At 51.0% G+C, this 19621-nt stretch overlaps 1 protein-coding gene across 2 annotated transcripts; it reads right to left on the reverse strand.

Annotated features, from left to right (window-relative positions):
* Nucleotides 1–1986: 1986 nt before the first annotated feature.
* HOXD4 (homeobox D4) lies at nucleotides 1987–18048 on the reverse strand. 2 transcript variants are annotated; one of them, XM_070422709.1, is made up of 5 exons: nucleotides 17961–18048; nucleotides 7312–7337; nucleotides 4992–5101; nucleotides 2880–4359; nucleotides 1987–2344 (listed from the first exon to the last, which is right to left on the reverse strand). In XM_070422709.1, the coding sequence occupies exons 4-5, from the start codon at nucleotides 3307–3309 to the stop codon at nucleotides 2016–2018; spliced, it is 759 nt and encodes a 252-aa protein (XP_070278810.1). In that variant the 5' UTR covers nucleotides 3310–4359; nucleotides 4992–5101; nucleotides 7312–7337; nucleotides 17961–18048; the 3' UTR covers nucleotides 1987–2015. The 2 variants fall into 2 exon arrangements, with proteins under 2 accessions (XP_070278810.1, XP_070278808.1); XM_070422707.1 differs by lacking the exons at nucleotides 7312–7337; nucleotides 17961–18048 and having other exon boundaries at nucleotides 2880–6488.
* Between the last annotated feature and the right edge of the window lie 1573 nt (nucleotides 18049–19621).

Below are 19621 nucleotides of genomic sequence, written 5' to 3' on the forward strand. Positions count from 1 at the left end.
TTCTCAACGTGAGGGTGTCAGAAAAAAGACATCTTGACTATGTATGAACTCTGTGCTTTTTGTCATAGAAACAATGACGTGAATAATGCAGGAATATCCATCTTTAATATCCCGACATGCCGATATTCAAGTATTGCCATGTGCAAGTCTGAGAGCCAGGCTCACCCCAAAGAGGAACAAAGAGCTGTCCCCAGGGTCTAATACAAAAGACCAAGGCTTGGAAGATACTTTAGAGAAGTGGAATTTCAGCCTAGAGACTCCAGTGAATACCTGCCCTCAACTCTCAGGAGACACTGAACCAAAGAACATGGCTGCAGAGAAAATCTTTTCTTTCCCCTACACCTAAATGTATTTTTAATTACCACTGAAACCTACTAAAGTGTTCAGAAGCACTGAAAAAAAAAATAACCCCAATTCTGAGTCTCTCTTTTAGGCTCACCCTTTATCCCTCCCTGCTTTTGTCACTTTTTGATAGCTACAACCTGGGGTTTCTTTTTGGAGCCCCAGGCTTTGGGGTTTAAACTTTCGAAGCCCCGTTTCCTTTGAGTATATAAACCCTGGTCATTACCTTTGACTCTTTCTCCTTATCCCTACAGGTCAACATTTTAGAAAAATGAGCTTTGAACCCTTCCCAGGCAAGGCATAAGAAAAATGATTTAAAAATATCTCTCCTGTTGTTTGAGAGCGATTGTTTTAAACCACTATTCTCAAGGCAAGAAAGAGGGCCTGAAAACTTTTGTACTTTTACAATTTCTGCTTCCAACTAATGGATTGAGAAAAACTTCCTTAAGGTTTGTTTTAAAAATAAAAACTTCAGGGAAAAACCCTAAGACCAACTTTCGTGGACTTCTAGATTCAATTAGGTTTTTTTTTTTCCTTTTTAAAGTAAGACTTCTTCTACTTCCCACTTTCTTCCCACTGCACACCCCCTTCTCCCAAATAGGCCATACACCAGTTCTTATAAAATATTGCTAGATGGGCTATTTGGGCATTTGGAATCCAGTTGGAACAGAAAATTTGGTCATTATCAAATGACCCAGAACAGAGGTTTTGTTTTCTTTCCCCAGAAGGAAAATGTTGGACCATTTGTTTCTTTCTTTTTTTCCTTTCCTTTAACAACCTTTAATACTGGTTGTAGCACAGTGCTGAAAAAAGCACATGTGGAAATATATTTTCAAGAATGGAACTCAGAGTGGACTCTTTGCTTCCCTCTAGAAGGGTTAAGGGCCCCTACACACATTTCCGGGGAATAGGGAGGGGGTGGGGTTCAAAATGCCAGTTACAGCCTGAAGTAAGTCCACACATCTCTGATTCTGTTCCCTGAAATTTGGACCCTTTCACCATCTTAAGGTTTTTGGCATTAAGATGTCAGTTATTTCTGTACCCCATTCCCCACCAAATAAATATTTAAGCAAATATAATCTAAACATAAAACAACCCGTTTCCACTTCCTTCTTAGACTCATTTCTTTGGGCATGGGCCAGTGGGAACAATGTATATAATTTCACACTGGAAATTATACAGACAACCCAGAAAGTTCAGAAATCCTGGCACAGCTCTCCTGCTTCCATTGAAAGCACCTAGCACAGGGGTGGCTAACCTGCTGCCTGACTCCCCCACATTATTAAACCACAACATCCCTGGAGGGGTGGGGTGGAGGAAGATGTTCAAATTCACACTGGGGTAAAGCATTCAACCTTCACTTGTAAATTCAAAATCCAACAGCGGAGATTTTCATGAGTTTAATGACTCGCCAACGTTTTATGTTCCCAGTAGCTCCTGCCATATGATCATATACTTAGAGAGAGAGTCCCGTCCCCCTCCCACCCCCATACCCGCTCCAGGTAGGGGGCTGCCCTCGGGCAGGATGCTAACCTAGTCCAAGGACGGCCTGCACGTCCCAGGTCCACCCTACAGTACCTTAGAGCCCAGCGAGGTGACAGCAGGCCGGGCCTGCCCCTGCGGCTTCGGCTCAGCCGGGAGCGCAGGGAGGGATGGGCCCAGGGTCCCCACTTCTATAAGGTCGTCAGGTCCGTGTGGTGGTCCTTGGCCAGCGGCTGCAAATGCTGGCCAGGGGTGGCCGAGGAGGAGCAGGAGGACGAGGAGGACGAGGACCTGCCTTTGGTGTTGGGCAGCTTGTGGTCTTTTTTCCACTTCATCCTTCGGTTCTGGAACCAGATCTTGATCTGGCGCTCAGACAGACACAAGGTGTGAGCGATTTCAATCCGACGGCGCCGCGTCAGATACCTGTTAAAATGAAATTCCTTTTCCAGTTCTAGGACTTGCTGCCGGGTGTAGGCTGTCCGGGACCGCTTGGGCTCCCCGCCGGTGTAGTTGGGGTTCACTGAGAGACAAAACAGACCGCACGGTCAGGTCAGCGCCTGGCCACTAGTTAGGCCCCTGGCCAACGCTCTCACTTCCTGGCGCGCCCCGGGCCCTCCCAGCGCTCCCAGCCGCTCTCCCTCCCGCCCGCCCTCTCCCCCAGCACACACGCTTGCTCCTACCACCTCATCACACCAACCCACTCCCCCACGCTGGCAGGCGGGGATCCCCAACTGTGCTCCCATCTCCCCGGCCCACCGAAAGCTCCGGAATTTCCAAGCATTTTGGAAAGCCCCCATTTCTCTCCACCGTGGAGCCTCTGTTCTGAAAATGGAATCCTCCTCCCCCCTCCATCTCCACCCCCCCTTTTGCCCACAGACATGCAGCCAGCCACATGGTCCCGGCCTGCTCCCTCAGCTATAAAAATTTATGGAGAGAGTAACTGAGGTGCCCACTGAAGCCCCACGCGCCCACACCCATCCGCACCCCCCCCCCCCCCGGGGCGCAGGCCGCGGGGCTGGGGTGAGGGCTGAGAGGTCGCTGGGCCCGCGCCTTACCGGAGTTCACGTGCACCTTCTTCATCCAGGGGTAGACCACAGCCGGCTGCTTGAGTGCCGTCCCTGGGGGCGGCTGCTTGGGGCCGCCCGGCTGGCTGCAGGCCCGGGCGCCTGGCAGGGGCGCGGGCGGGGGCGCAGGGGGCGCCGGGCACGGCTCTCCGGGGGCGCCGTAGTGGCCTGCTGGGTCTTGCGCGTGACCCCTCGTGGGCAGCGCCGAGCCCGGGCCCGGGCCGCCGCCTCCGAAGGTCTGCTCACCGAAGTCGGGCCGCGGATAGAGCCCTGGGGGCTGGAAGTCAGCACCCTGTGCGCCGCCGCCGCCGTAGTAGTCGGCTCCCTGCTCGCCTAGGTAGCCGCCCTGCAAATATTCCTCGCAGGGAGGGAACTTGGGGTCCACATACTTGGAGTTCACCATATACGAACTCATGGCCATTAATTTCAGAAGGTAGAAAATACTAATTTTTCTCGTGTTGTCTTTTTTTCTCCTTCCATAGGGCCCTCCTACTTGCTGTCAACTGAATAAAGTTGGCGGCCACGTGACCAGGCCAGCCAATAGCGAGGGAGCGAGTTTATCACCGGGTTGGTGAGCATCTCATAATTTTCACAAATTTAACTAAATAACATACGTGTAATCAAGTGACTCGCTGTGGCACATTCGAGGGCCCTCATGAGATGTTAATATACTTATAACCCTCAGCACCCTCATCGCCCCAAAAGTAATTCCAGCTTTTGTCTGCCACTGACTTTGCTAACCTCCAGTGCCCTCTCTACTCACCAACCCGCCAGAAAACAGCCCCCCAAAGTGGGCACAGCTCAAAGTGGACTGAATCCGAATATCCGTTGGAGTGTAGGCACCAAAAGGCAGGTGGGTGAGGCAGCTCAGAGTTGGGCAGAATACCCCAGCAGGCAGAGCTCCCGCCAGCCCGGCCGCGGGAACGGGGACTGCCATACAAAGGCTCAGTCCCAGCTTTGTCTTCCTCAGGGTCACCCAAAAGTTACTACAATCTGGCTGGCCTGAATCCATTTAGGCAATGAGTAACCGCCCAGCTTTCTGTGAGTGCCCGAGCTGGGGTAATTCTAGCCAAAGCCAGGCCTTGCAGGTATGGCAAGAGGTTCCCCCCCCCCCGCCTCAGCCCGTGAAGCTGAGAGGTGTGCCAGGAAGATGGCGAGGGTACCCCTCCCCATCCAAATGGACCCCCAAAAGGACTCTGCACTCCTTCTTTCCAGCTCGCCTCCTTCTCACAGGGCACTCAAAGGCCAGTGAGCCCCTCGTGGGGCACCCTCCAACCTCATGCTCCTTGAGGGCCGAGCTGGGGCTACCTGGCCTCCCACCGCACTCCCCAGTCCTCCAAAACCTAGCCCTTTGGCTCCGAATTCCTGCAACCAATTAGGTGTTTACACAGGAGCCTCCGTATAAAGGTGAGGTGCTTCTTGAAGAAAAGGGTGCTCTGTGTCACCAGGCTCAGTCAATCTGCTGATCATCCTGGAGTCCAACGTAATAAAAGAGAAAGAGGTGGTTGACCCGCCCCGGCTGTTTCTGGCCTCTCCTTCTGACTCAGGCTATTTTGGAGAAAAGTGAAGTTTTTGCATCGACCATATATTCCCCTAGAATCGAATCTGTGACTATGTGGATACCACACAAATTCGGTTCTACAGGGTATATATAGACAACGTTACTACGTTCAAGTTCCACCCAAATTGGGAACCCAGACCGCTTCTAGCCTTGGCCTCTTCCTCGGAGCCACCACCAGCCCGACACAGCCCCTGGCATTTTCAAAGATGGTTCAGGTAGCCTGAAGGGCTTGGTGGCAATTGGCAGCAATGAGTTCCCCACTCTTTCACTAGGGCGGGGGTTACCAAGCAGCCAGGGAGCCAGAACAGTGTTCTTAGGAAAGAAAAAATATTCATCCCAGAAATGGCGGTTTTATTATTCCTCTTTCTCCAAATCCAATATCCCTCCCCCCTTATCAAGTGGCATTTTCCAGAAAGGAGCAAATGCCCTCAGTGACAGAAGAAAGGCAAGAGGGGAATAGTCTCCATCCACTATTTTTTTCTCCTGCCGGGGCAAGCCAGGTTGGCTGACAAAGCTAGTTCTTCAAGAAGTCGCGCATTTACCTTCCTGGGCCCTGAGCCCGGCTGGCCTCTCCGTCCTGCTGCTGCTGCTGCAGACCCCGAGGCAGAAGCTGCTTGCAGGCACCAAGCTGCCCTGGGCTGGGGCCAATGCACTAATGGTGAAGGGCAGGGTGAGGGGTCATTCAAAATCATTTACAAACATATCACAAAGTTTCATTATTTTTGCTTTGCCGACAGCAGCACACAAGAGTACAAAAGTTCACGAATTGCGTGCCTGCCCCAGCGCTTCAGCACTGTCTGGGGCTCACCCCTCCATTCAGGGCACCGAGAGCACAGACGCGCCCAAGGCCCGGATGAATTTCGGGGGCAGAGGGATGCTCAGGATTGAGTGGGGCTTTGGGATCCCTGACTGTAGGGCAGAGGCATTAAAATGTTTTTTGATTGTTTTGTTTTTCCACTCATGTTTCAAAAATTTGTTTTGGCCTGGTGGGGCGGAGCAGGCAGACTCCCCTCTGCCCCCCAGCCTGGCAAAATTGGCTGCCTGCTTCTACAATGCACTTTGCACACTCCCCCCACCCCAATCCGTTGGTTCCAGTGCTTTAGCGATTTTGTAGGGATTTCCTGGTGCCAATTCTAACAAGAGCTCTGAGGCTGCCCCAAGCCTACGTCCCTTGTCCCAGGGAGATTCCCCCCAACTACCCCTAATGCCAAATGTTCCCCCATTCCCCATCTTGGGGACACTGGGTCTAGGCTTTATCCAGGCAAATTGGGGGAGCCTGCTGGGTCGGGTGGGGAAACAGTGAGGGTACACATTTTCATATTTGTTAGACGCTGTGACCTGCATTTCACCTTACTGCTCGACTTGTTCAGACAGGTCAAAGCCAATGAGTTATTGATGAACAAAAGCGTTAAATATTCACCTCCCGCACCACTGCTCATACAAATGCTTTGATCTCCATTTTTTGTGTGCTGTGTTTAGCTAGAGGGTGCCAAATGTGGGTTTTCAAGCGAGGAGCATCAGCAGAGATAAGCACCCCGAGAGCCCGGGCAACGGCAAGAAGGGGGCAAGACGAGAGGGTCCTGAGGATGCCAGACTTTCCAGCCTGGAGCCAGAGCCATTTCACTCGAGCCAGCGTGGCTGTACAGGGAAACTGTGTACTGGGTGAAATCTCCACTTCTCCAGTTAGCGTAATCCCCAGGGAGGGAGCGGACTAGGCTCCCCAGCCTGTAGGGCAAAGAAACCTGGCCCAGAGTCAAGTCCCAGCTTCTCGGACCCTGGAGAGAGGGTGACTCACCAGAGAGGGAGGGTGCCTGGTTCCTACAGCCCTGGCACATTCCCTCTCTCATTAAAATAAAACCATCTCCATTTTGCAGTGAGGGAGGGGGCCACTTTTTCCCCCCTTGACTCTTGAACCACTACCTTGATCCTTGAACCACTACCTTGATCTTAATCTGGCAGTCTTCCTGAAACTTCAGGGGCCTCCTCAGATATATACCTTTCTTCTGTGGCATATGCAACTCAGAAAGATCCAACTTCTGAGCCCAGGACCCCCAAAATCTATGCCCCCCACCTCACTCCTCCCAGCCACCCTCCCCCCCTCATTTTCCTGCAACACCCCTGGCTTTGGCGCAAAAATTTTCCAGTTGCAGCTACAGAAAATCGGAGGTGGACCAGAGGGCATATTCCTCCCTCCTCACTCAGCCCATGTCCCCAAACCAGAACCCAAACTGCTGAGACCAGGGTCCGGGGAGGGCTGAGGAGGGACTTCCATCTAAAGCTCAGAATCCGCAGCCCTTCCCGGAAGCTTGCCCACTCAACACAGCCGAAGAGTGGGTTTTTGTTTGTTTGTTTCATCTCTTTTTCTTTCTTCTTTTTATAAAAAACAAGAGGCGGTTGGTCCCGGCGGGACCAGGTTGAGTTGGGCTGGGCTGCTGAGGCAGATCCGTTGCCTGGGTATTTGGCAGGTTGGTTCTAGCAGAAGGCGATGCTAGCCGCAACTTAATAGGGCGGGCTGCTCATTAGCTGCCAGCTCTGAGCAGAAGCGTACTCCCGCCAGAGCTGCACCTGTGCGAGCTGGGAAGCCCCGGGAAGGCCGGGAGGTCCAGGGAGGCCCAAGAAGATGTGGGTGAAAGCCCGCGTGGCACGTTCCCTTAGTTAGGTAACTGTGAGCTAGGCCCCAAAAAAATCTTTCCAGGAGCTCAACTTAGAGCCTCCACTTCCAAAGCGAGCTCCCCTCCCCTCGGCAGGCCAGGGGCAGGGCCGTCCTTCCACCCGCCCACTCCCGGGCGCGGCCCTGGCCCACCACCTTCCCCAGCCAGCAACACTGCCTCTGCGATTCGGAAAAAACGGGAAGGTACTCACAGCGGCGGTCTCTCCTGGTCCGGAACCTGTTGCAGTGAAAACGGGGGTCACTTAAATTCCACAGGACAATAAGGCAGACATCGATGATACACAGGAAAATAACAAGGCCCAGACACCCCACCAATACCCAGACCTCCCCGCTTCGGCTGCCCGCCCCCAGGAACTGCGCCAAGTTCTCCGCGGAGCGCAGACCGCAGTCCCCAAGGGCAAATCCACGGAGTAGGAGAGTATGGCCCACATCACCTCCCCCTTCCATGCACCCTTGGGCAAAACCTGACTGGTTGTTTGGCCTGACTCGGGCTGCTTGTAACAGGGTTTCCCCAGTGGGAACACGGGAAGCGAGGAGAAAATGGGCCTTTGTGTGTTTCCTTATGCAGAATAGGCTGGGTGGGCGCAGGTCCACTGGGGAGGGGGCAGTCGCTGCATCTGTCCCCCGCTTCCAGTCTGTCTGGTGCTGAGAGCAATTCAGCCCCCTTTTCCAGTTTCAGACTGGTTCTCAAACTCCCAAACTAGTACCCCCCAAACTAGTATCCCCCAAACCTGTCTTCTTCTTCCCAAAGAAGGACCAGGCAATACTGGGACTTGCCTTCCCACTTATGCTCCAATTCAAAACAAAGAGCAATTTCCAAGGGAGATGAAGACCCAAATGATAACCCAGGAGGAGGAAAATCAATGGGTTTCAAAGTAAATGGCAATGCTTTAGATTGTTATCCAGCTCTATGGATGTGGCATCATTTTGTCAGCATTGCTGCTGGAGAAACCACAAAGCAATCTTACAAAGCAGTGGTCCTCCCAGAGACTGGTGTCCAGCTTTTTAAGTTTTCAGTCTCCTCAAGTCCTATTCTAGGCTGGCAATCTCCTGTGAGAAATCTGAGCATCAAAGCCATCTCCATGCTCATCCTTTCCACCTAGACTACCACTGTCTTATTCCACTTCTGAAACAGATGCTCTACATAGAGAAGAGAGAGATAGTGAGACCCTCTTGTGAAGTGGGAACTCTCCATTCCCAACTTTCTGTGTCCAGAGGGAGGGGAGAAAACAGGGATTACCCTTCTATTTGTTATTTTAGGTTTAGGCTAAAATTAGAAATTACTTTAATGGGACTTCTTCCCACCCCAGGTGGAAAAGAGAGGCCGAGAAATCCCCCACCCGTGGAGCTGTTCTGGAAAAAGTAGTAAATGACTTACTGGTTCTCTCTCCTAGTGGGCAGGGGAGCTGAGAGTAGAACGGCCTCCTTCTGAGCCCGGCGCTAGCTGGAGCCTCTCACTTTCCTATCGCTGCTCCAGGAACCAAGCATCTGCACTTGTATGCTCTTAACCTAATTTATGGTGGGAATTATATTTTGGCTTGTCAACTCTCAAGCCATAAAACAAAGTTTATTGGAATCACGTGCTCGTAAATAGCCATTCAGGTCCCATCTCTGCAGAACCATAAATAACCTTTGGCTTTAAACTTTTATTCACTAAATAAAGGTTCACTGCAACTGTTCCCTCACATTTAAATAGTTCCAAATATCCAGAATGCACAGGGGTCAGATTCATATCAATACCCCAGGCTTTTCAAATAGCATCTTTTCAGAGAAGTCCGTTTAAGTTGGGAGATAGTACTATTTGGAAAAGGCTGGTTGGTGGGCATGTCTTATGATTCTTTGGCTGCATTCGCTGTGAGTACCTTCAACTCCTTTATTTCAATCATTTTCTAGCTCTAGATGTGGTAAATAAATAAAGAGAAAAGTCAAAGGCCACTTTTTAACTTGCTTATACCAGAAATTATTTGAGATTTTGTTCAAGCTTCAATAGTAAAAAGGGTGTTTTGGAGAAGTTGGGTGGGCTTGGGGGTGGGTGGCAGCTGGAGTTAACACTTGGCTCTGTATTGTTGTGGATGGGCTCAGCAAAGTCTAAGGTAGTCACATGCCTAGAAGTTTCTATAATTTGCTTAGATCTGAAAGGAAAGCCTTTGCAAGTGACCAAACTGCTTAAAACAGCAAGACTTGGGGTTTGGTAAAGTGCGAAAGTAGAGAATAGCTCCATCGGAATCTTTGGCAACTAAAGCTCTAAAGAAGGTTATAAAACAATAAAACAGCCCTGGTGTGAAGGGGAGAGGGTGTGAGGAAGCAAATGAGGCTCTCAAGGAACCCAAGCCCAGGAAGTCAGATGTCCCCACTCCCCCAGTGCCCCAATCACAGGGCTCAGTCCGGGGGCCCAAACCTGGATGGGTCATCTCCCCCCAACTCCTGAACTGCCACTCCCACCAGAGAGAGAGAGAGAGAGAGAGCCTAAGAGAGCTGGGGGGAGCATGCTCTCCTGCTGAGAAAGCCAAGAAAAGGAGTTGGGCCTGAGGGCTGCTCTACTGGAGAGTGTGACATTCTATGCTTGGGGGAGGTGGGGTGGGAAAGAGGCCCCCAGCTCCCAGCAACAGAAGTAAATACAAAGAACTGATCCCCAGCATCCTTCCACAGCCTTCCAGAGTGCCCCCAGTGTGAAAACATGTGTGATTTTTACAATTCTGATGAAAAGAATGGATGTTCTGTGTAGATTTGTAGAGCACATACACATATATAATTTCTAAGTCAAATTCAGTTGCAAAAGTTCTCATCAGCAAGTCCCATCAAGTGCATAAAAGAGATCCCTCTCTACAAAGATCACTTTGCATTCTAATTTCCACCCATTCTCCATGCATTTCAAAACCCATTTCCTGATTTGATTTTCATTGGCTAGAAAGCAGGGGGTGCGGCTGTTAGCCTAGACTGTATAGCACCCACTTCTCCTCCCCCCACCATTAACTACTTAGGAGGATCTTTTCTTTTACAATTGGTAGTATCTGTTTTTAAAATGTGTAAAGATCAACCTCTAAAAAATGGTTTCTGATTCTGTTAGTACTAAGTGAGCAGCTTCAAACATAGTCCCTGTTAAACCACTGTATAAAAAAATCAAAGTTGGAAGCGTAGGAAAGCTTCTTTATTTTTCCTTAGTTAATAAAACAGAATTAAACAAAGGATGTATGACTTTCTAGGCAATTGTGATGAACTTTCTATAGGGGTGGGAGGTGGTGTTTGAAACAATGCCTGGCTAGTTGAAGTTTAGTAGATTTTTTTTTTACTGTATGATGATGAAAGATGGTGATTGGGACTTGCTTGCAATCTTCACTGTGGCATACAGAAGATGAATAAAATTAAACAGCCTGCTCTGTATATTCAGATAACAACAGTAACTAGCTATGCATAGGGGGAGGGAAGAGAGGAAGACAGTGAAGCAGACACCTTCGATTACTTTTCTAATCTTAGAAGAGACAGAAAACATGATTAAAGAGAAAGTGTCCACCTTCCTACAATATTCCTTTGCCCTCCCCTCCCACAACCCCCAATGTCCTGGGCTTCTGTAGATGAATGAGAGAGTGGGGATGAAGAAGAGCAAACTCCGTCTAGTAAGAACTTTGAGCACCAGGAGGGGACAGCAGACTAGCTTGGGCTAATTTGTTGAGGTTTGCCCAAGGACTTTCTTTTTTTTTTTTTTTTTAATATATTTTATTGATTTTTTTACAGAGAGGAAGGGAGAGAGATAGAGAGTTAGAAACATCGATGAGAGAGAAACATCGATCAGCTGGGGATGTGCCTGCAACCAAGGTACATGCCCTTGACCAGAATCGAACCTGGGGCCTTTCAGTCCACAGGCCGACGCTCTATCCACTGAGCCAAACTGGCTTCGGCTGCCCAAGGACTTTCAATGGTGGTGATAGTGATAATGAAAGAGAAGGTAGGGGAGGAAAAGTTGAAGTTTTCGTAAAGGCCTGTAAGGAATTTGTTTCTGGGTAAAGTTAGGCTGTAGACACTGTCCTTCCCCACTTGGCTAGAAAGATCCAGTTCTGAATCCCTACCAGAGAACTCCCATAAGGTAGAGTCCCTGTAGGGCTCCTCCCAACCTAGAAGCCAGAACAGCTCCCAGGAAGGAGGATGCACCAGCTATACTCCAAATGTAATGAGGTCTATCTTCTGCCCACCCTAAGAGCCCCTCCTATGTGGCCCCAGGAAAGAGTATTCTGATCTTGACTTTTAAGAGGTTTCTTGCCCAGAGGTGATATTAACCTCTCCCCTTAAACGAAACATCTGCACAAGCAGAATAGGTATGGTTGAGACTTTGGATGAACTCTCTGGGCCAGGGACAGAAGGAGAAAAGCTTGGCCCTTAGGGACATGCTGGGGGTGGAGCCAAAGAAGGGCTGATCAGGGAGTCCCATGCAGGAGGGAAATATGATTCCATATTCTTGGCACTGTGCTCTACCACTGAAAGAGGAACATATTCTTGCCACCCTACTCTTACCCCCTACAATGGAATTCATGCATTGGAACTTTGCCTCGATGTTCTCTGGGAAGAAAGGTGACTGCAGAAGAAAACTTCAATAGTGAGAGATGAGAGCCAAAAGAATGGGCCCTGGGGCAGGATATCTGACAGTGGGGTCTGAGGCTGAAAAAGGTCCCACGAAGGGCAGGGCCTGGGTTGGCCATCTAAGTCCTTTGAGAACCAAAAATGGAGGTTATATGGCACAGAAGTTGGGATAGCTGGAGGGCTAAAGTGCTGCCCTATGCCATGGACGAAACTCCACCTGACATGGTTGATAGAAGAGATTATGTGTGTTTTGAGAAAAAATATGATGCAGGTGGACTCCTGGTTAAACCAAGAGAAGCATCGTAGCCAATGGTTGGGGAGGCCCTCACAGGAAAAGTCTATAGGCAGAAGTCATGGAAGCCAGGGCTAGGAACCTGAATGCTGTGTGTGTGTGTGTGTGTGTGTGTGTGTGTGTGTGTGTTGTCGCCCGAGGAAGTATTTATATAACTGTTTTTAAAAGATAGAAGGAATCTCAAAAATTTGGAAGGGCTGGAGGAGATTTTTGAGGATAAGGCCTCTCAAAGACTTACCTCGATACCACTATGGCCCAAGTTGGGAGCTATGGCTCAGCTATAGTCCTGGAGCCCAGATCTTGGAACACAAGCAGATTAAGGAGGAGTGGGACACTCCAGCCTCCCCTGCTGCTGCCCACTGGCCTTTTGCTTTTCCACCCTACCCAAGATTTCAAGAGACTGAAAAGAGAGTATTTGCCTGAGGCTGTAAAAGAGGGTTCTTGCCCTGAAAGGTGTGACTGATAGGTGGTGGTAGAAAAGGGTGCCTTCAGGAGCTGGAGAGTGGGACCTGCTCTCTGGAAAGGCCTGAAGCCCTTTGTCTGAGTCGAAGATGTGTCTATGTGGTTTTGAGGCTTCCCCTATCTGACATCTGCCCACCGAGGAACTAGGGGTACTGTCTTCCTGGGTGTGGCCCTGAAGTATACCTGTACACACACTGAGACCCAAGAAAGCAGGGCCTGTCAGGCCCACTGCAACACTAGTAAGAGTCCCAGAACTATGTGTTCCTGGGTCTACCACTTCCTGTGACCAAGCTTAGGCCTGTCTTCTCCTCTGTAGAATTCAAGGATTGGTGAGTGAATCAAGTCTCTTTCAGCTCTAAAAGTCTAGGCCTGGATTGCTTAGCAGAAAAGAGAAAGCTATGATAAGGAACACATATTGAATGCTTGTTATGTGCTAAACCACTGTTTTAAGTATTTAACCAGTGAGTTAATGTATATAAAGTAGTTGGAATAGTGTTTAACACATAGTAGTGACATGTAAGTAAAAATCCTTGTAACACTTGAAGGTTCTATCATTATCCCTACTTTTCAAATGAGAAAATAGGTCCCACTTTCCTAAGGCCACAAGAGCAGGTAAGCGGTAAAGATTTGAACCATGGCAGTCTGAACCAACTCACTTCTTTGAAATCTCCAAGTTAGCAAAGGGTCAATGTCCCTTTCACTAAATGTGAGCAATTATTCAACCTACGGGATAGTGACATTAGAAAACCCAATTAGGGAGTGAGCACCAAGAACTATGGGGATACCTGAGTGGTAGAGGGAATTTGACCCCTGGAGACATAATAACCATAAAAGAAGCAGGAGAGCCCTTGATCAAGTGGCTCTCAGACATAAGTGCATCTTAATTGCCCTGGGGAAAGAGTGTTTACAAAATGCAGGCCCCAGATAATATGATTTAATAAGAAATCTGGTGTGAGACTCAGAGACTTGTATTATAAACAAGATTTGAATGCAGGCCTTCATTAACAACACTGCCCTAAAATGGGAAAAAGAGGGTGAAAACTGCATCGCCAGGAGACAATGAAGTTGGATTAGAGCCCGTTTTTAAAAGTTGGGAGCCACCCCTGGTGCAAGAAATACCTTGTGGAGCCCACCAAAGGCCTGAGCAATGGTGAGAGAAGGGCCTGTGGGCGGTGTAGAAAAGGGTAGAGATAGGCATCTGCATAATTCTCAAGCCAAGAAGTTAGTAAATTTTGCCCTGGCTCTCACAGGGAGGCCCCGGGGAATCCCAGGACACAGGCCTGGCTCTAGGACTAGGTGAACCAGGGCAAGGCTCCTCAGACTGCAGGAGGCGGCACCGCGCTGTGCTTTTCAAGGCGGCCCATTCTGGGTACCTGGGGTCGTGGAAGGGTAAAGTGTAAAGCACGGGAGCCCAGCCAGCATGAGGGAGCACCTTGGGACCCCATGGATTGGGCGCGGCTTGCCCTACCACGGGACCCAAATTTCTTTCCTGCTCTCAAGAGCCAAGCGCGTGAAAATCACGCCCCCTCCAGGAAGGCCAAGAAAGTGAGGTAACCTGCCTGCCACCCCGGAACCGGCCTTCAGGCTCCAGGGGCCTAGAGGCAATCTCAGCTTGCCGGTTCCGAGGAGCCTCTCCCTGGGAGTGGGTGCAGCGCCCCCGACCCGCCTCGGAGGGAGAACGCACTTTGAGAGCCGAGGTGGAGAGCCGGTACCGGGAGGCGCGGGATCACGTGTCTTCCCCTCCCCCACCTTCCCCGGCCGGCCCCCGCCGGGGCCACTCCGGCACGGCTGCAGCCGCGAGACGCTTGTCCTACAGCGCCTCCTCCTGGACAAGGCGCCAGACGACTGAGCAGGGGCGCTGCACGGCCGGAGACTCCAGCCGCGGCTTCTTCGCGTGCGCGGAGGTCTCCCCGCGCTGTGAGCTTGTTCTGCGGCGTCTCCCGCGGCAGCCAAAGGAGTTCCAGTCCTTGAGACTGCCTCCTACCGCACCGTCTCCAGCACTGACAACACACTCGTGGCCCAGGAGCGTGCATCCCCATTAATTAGGCAAGCCCACGCCGAAAATCCTCCAGTTTTTCAGTTTATTTACTTATTTGGCCGCCTTCTGCTGAGCCGCTGGCCCCGCAGAGCCCTCGAATGTGTTGCGCTGGCGTAACAAGATCCGGGGAACGGCCTGGCTGCGGGATTGGCCTGAAGTTTGGTGGTTTGAACAGGCGCCAAAAGGAAGGGCTTTTTCCCAGAGCAGAAGCATCAGGTTGAAAAAAATCTATACACGTCTCTGAGGATCATATATATAAAATCCTCTTTTAAGGTGTGTGTGTGTGTGTGTGTGTGTGTGTGTCTGTGTGTGTGTTTTAACACCTTGAAAGATTTGGTTTCCGTTTGGCCACTAGCTCTTATTTGCAGACCGTTCCTAAGTACAGGTTTAAATTGGGGTGGGTGGTGAGTCGAGATGTTTGAAAATAACGTAGTCAAGGGCAAGATGTTCAGCTATATTTAGATTGAAGGCTGGAGTAAAGCAAAGATGAGTAGCGAATCCTGAGGGAGGGAGGAGTGGAGAGATCCGGTTATATTTTCCTGTTCTGAGTCCACTCCCCCTCCCCCCCATCTGTGCTTTGCTGGTTGGATTCCCGGGCTGGGCTATTTCAGTGCACATGCGCCAGGCGCTGGTCGAGCGTGCGTGGCAGGCTCCTTGGGGCTGTGCGGGCGCTGTGCGGGGGTGTGCGGCACCGTGCACTGCTCAGCGCCTGACTGCTGGGGCGCTTAGACTCCCTATATCAGGCAGCAAACATACGTTTCTTTTTCAGGAAAACCTGTATTAAAAGTGCCAGCCGTCCTTCCTGATTTGCAAGTCCTGTTCTGCCCACCCAGCACAATCGCCATGTTGCCAATGGACATTTTCAAGGTTGTGTCATTAGGATCAGCAATTTCACATCTAGTGCAGGGATATCTCCTGAGTGTTCACCAAGGCAGGGGGGGAACCACCCTCTGTTCAGAGAGCACCACTTCTTCCTTGTGCACAACGATCAAGTCTAAGGGGCCAGAAAGTTCCTAGAAAGAGGGTATCTATTCACACCAATTCCGGAAAAGTGGCCCTAAATTGGACTTAAATCGGAATTCCGAGTTCTTGGTGGCTTCTCCCCAGCTTCCGGTGCCCCAGTGCCCTGCCCCGCGGCCGGCCGCACTGCGGCAAGGCCGTAAATACCTCTAACAGCTGCCTGCCAGCCCAGAGTGAAATACTGTCTTTGTTCCGATTTCCCCTGCTTCTCGAGCTCAGAAAACAAAATTCTGGCGAAATATATTTATTTGGAAGAGCATCTGACAGGAAAACACGGTTGGTTTTCAGCCCTGGTGCTTGGCCGCGTTTATAATAGCAGAACAGCGAGCTTTGCCGTTTTTCCTGGGCCTCCAGGAGAGCGCAAGCCCAGCTCGCAGCCTGGCCAAGGCCCAGGCATGCCATGGGCTCCATCATGTGTAAACGGCTAGAGGTAGAGGTTCGGGCCAAGGACCCTGGGAGTTACACTCCCCCAGCTTGTGAGCTCTGAGAGTCCAAGTGCTTTTTCTTTAGTTTAATTTTTTTTATTGGGTTAACAGGGACAATGGAGGGATTTCCGGCACTGGCCAAAGCGTTAACTAGTCTCCTCTTGGACTAAGTGGCCTGAGATTAAATGTGATTTGTGATTATTTATTCCCTTAGATGCAAATCAGCCATGTAGTTCCAGTAAGTTCTTAATGCTACCACCTGGGCTTACAAAGAGCCCTTCAGTCCTCCATATCTAACTGCCCATGACATCACCCTCTGCCGCATGATTGGACCTGCAGCCCGCCCAGGTTCCTAGTCACTTGGGCTCGCTCAGCCACCGAACCCAAAGAAAAGCGACTGCAGCTCTGAACACCAGGACTTGGTCGTCAGGGACTCAGCTCCTCCCCACCCGCACCGCTGTCGCTGTGGCCGTTGCAAAGCCAACGTAGGGGCTCCTTAGGCTCCGGAGCTGCCAGGGGAGGGCCTACGAGTCCCCCAGCAGGGCCCTGATTTTCAATATGTAATGCGTTTTACCAATATGAAAGGTTACTCTCCACAGCCATTGTACCATAGTAGAGAAATACAGTAGTTACAAAATACGGATATTCCACATTTTAAAATCACTCGGAGTTTCTTATTTGTGAGTGTTCATAGTTATTGATCCGTGACAACTCCGCAGACGTCAACTGGCCACAAATCGTGGCCCTCCATTTTGAAACTAGTGTGATTCCATTGTTAATTACTAAAAATACCTTTCTACAAAGATGGCATTTATTTTTAGAAATGCTTTTAGGGCCAACACGGTTACACTGGAATATCTGGGGCAACATTAAGTCAGACTTTGCCTCTGAGTGCTTTGAAGATCGCACTCCGCCATGCGCAGGTCCACGCCATGCGCAATGCGGCAGATTGTCCAAAGGTTTTAGTATTTCACAAGGTGGCCATGGGTAAATAGGCAATAGGATTTGAGAACTACATTCGCAAGTACCATTCAAAATTGGTGGGAGAAAATAACATTCTTTTTTTTTCTGCCAAGATTTTTCTTTTGGCTCATAATGTTTCAGTTCAATAATTTTGAAGAGGGGAAATGTTGCTATAGAATATTGATTTGTAGAAACCCCCACTCCCCACCCCAAAACACCACAACACGACAGTACATCTAGAGAGCGAAATATGTACCCTTTTCTACCCTGGCAAATAAGAAACACACGCGATGTTTGAACATACACATGCTTCGCATTTCTGAAATGTCTGATTGGTTTTCTACCCAAGCCCTGCACCAGATTTCCTGATACTACAACCTCCCCCCAGATGCATCCATTTTGTGACATAAAATAATCCAAATTCACCTTTCAAAGTATTAGCTGTGGGAAGAACCTTTCTTGAGTTGTTACAAGAGTTCACTAAGAACTACAAACGGTTTAAAATATTTAAAATTCCATCTCATACACAAGGCCCAATAAACCATAAACCCCAGAAATTCGTCAGCATCACCTACCAAAAACCTAGATGAACAACAAACCAAGCACATCTTAGATACACAGAATGCAACCCACGCCCCACCCCAAGCCCCAAACCTCAAAAAACACCTGTTTGCCTCCCAGGTACCTCTGACCCCAGACAACCCGCAGAACACTCTCCTGCAGAGTGTGCTCCAGGGCCCCGCAAAGCTGAGACCTCGGGGAACCGGCTGCACACCCTCCCCAGGGTGGGGGTGGAGGAGCTCTGGGTCCAGGCGGTGGGACCCGGTCTGCCCCTCTCCACCCCTGCAGAGGAAATGGGGCTTCCCCTCCACTTCTGAGCTCGGCAGGACCCCACCGGCCGGCTCAGAGACCAGTGACTGGGGAGCAGGGGGCGCAGACCGCCAACCCCAGGTCCTGGGGCGGCGTAGGGGGTCGGACCGGGCTCACCAAGCTGCCCCCCCGAGGCGACGGGCGCCTCAAACTTCCCTCTCGGGGCTGTGCTCGGGCGCGGGGAGCGGTGGCTCTTACCCGGAGGCTGCGAGCTGGAGGCGGGGGTCGGCCGGGGAGGCTGCTGTAATCCATGAGGCGCGGCCCGGCTCCGCGCGCTCCGGGCGTCATGGACTTGCCGGCCTGCGAAGGAGCCCGGGAGGCGCGGCGGCGCGGCGGCCCCCCGGAGCCGGCCGGGGGCTCCAGGCGGGCGCTGTCGGCGCCGGCGGCGGGCGTTCCGGCGCCTGGGGCTCCTTCCGGGCTCTTCCGCCCGCCGGGCTCCCCACGAGCACGCCGGGCTCCCCGCCGGCTCCGGAGGCCGCGGCGGCGGGGCCAAGTCGGGCACCGGGTGGGAGCCGAGGCCCGCGGAGCCCGCACTCCCGCAGCCGCGACTGGAGCCCACCTCTGCGGAGACAAAGGTTACGGAAAGAGGGGGTGAGGCTCAGGAAGGCAGAATGCGGGGGGGAAATTCGCCTGGGAAATCAGGAAAAGGGCCGTGAAGGCGAGCGGCGCCTGCACATGACCAGCCGCAGCCAATGACGACCGCAAATAGGTCATAAAAAGGTCTATTACCAAGTTGTAAATTTTCTTCAAACAAAAAGGAATTTACTGCAATTCCTTGCGGATTTTGCACGTACAGCTCGCAAGCGCCATGTTTTTTCCTCCCTTTCTCTCTTCTCTCTCCGTCCTCTCTCTTCCTCCCCTTCACTTTCTCTCTCCCTCCCCTCGACTTGCTCTCTTCCTCCCCCACCTTCTCGCACCCCCTCTCCCTCATTCCGTCCTTCCTGGCCTCCCTTCTCTCTTCCTTGTCCCCCTTCCTCCCTTCCTCGTCTGTATTTCTTCCTCTCTGCCCATTTCCTCTGCTCTCTCTGCTTCTTTTGACTCCATGGTTCCTGACTCTCTCACCTTTTCTAGGAATTTTTTTTTTTTTTTCGTTTTGGTTTGCCTCTGAACATCTGCTCAATTTGGCGCTGTGGTAGAGGGGGAAGGAGTGCGGTGTGCAGCCCAGGCGCTTGGTAATCCTGGCAGTCACCTCCCTCCAACTCTCCTCTTACCCTGGGAGGGAGGGATGCACTCAGCTTCTCTTCCCCTCCCCTCACAAAAGGCCCACTCCCGAGGGCAGCCCAGCACTTTCGGGGTTTGCCCCTCTCATTTCCTGGCAAGCCAGAGCCGGTGATCTTGTGCAGAAAACCTGAAGGCCAAGAAATCGCATTCTCCTCCCTCACCCGCCTCCAACATAAATTGGGGTCTATCCTTTTCCTTGGGGTTTCTGGGGTAGGAAAGTCACCAACCAGCTCAAAGACGGGAAGTGCTTTTAGATACCTGTCAACTCCAAAATAATAGTTTGAGCTCCCAATGCCTGACCTTTATCTCAATAGAAACATCCTCCTGGTCAGTTCTGGGTTAGAGAAGCAATCTTTCTGGATCCCCTCAGAAATCTCTTCCTCAAAGTCTCCCCTAAGTGCAGTTCTAATTTCTATGGAATTTAATTCTAGTTCCTCTCCTCTTCCTTTGCCTCCCCCCCCCCCCCCAATGTTTGTCCATTGAAAAGCCTGCTCAATATACTATCAAGGAGGAGAGAGGCCTCATTTATTCAGGAAAAGAGCGACTCCCAGTTTCAGCCTGGGGGTGGGGTCATTTTTATTCAAAGGCAGGGATCACATTCCTTTTGCACTTCTGATAGGAGCTGCTCCAGTGAACCT

This window comes from Myotis yumanensis, unplaced genomic scaffold, assembly GCF_028538775.1.
Source record: "Myotis yumanensis isolate MYYU_CA2020_CCGP unplaced genomic scaffold, mMyoYum1.0.hap1 SCAF_8, whole genome shotgun sequence".
Taxonomy (NCBI): domain Eukaryota; kingdom Metazoa; phylum Chordata; class Mammalia; order Chiroptera; family Vespertilionidae; genus Myotis; species Myotis yumanensis.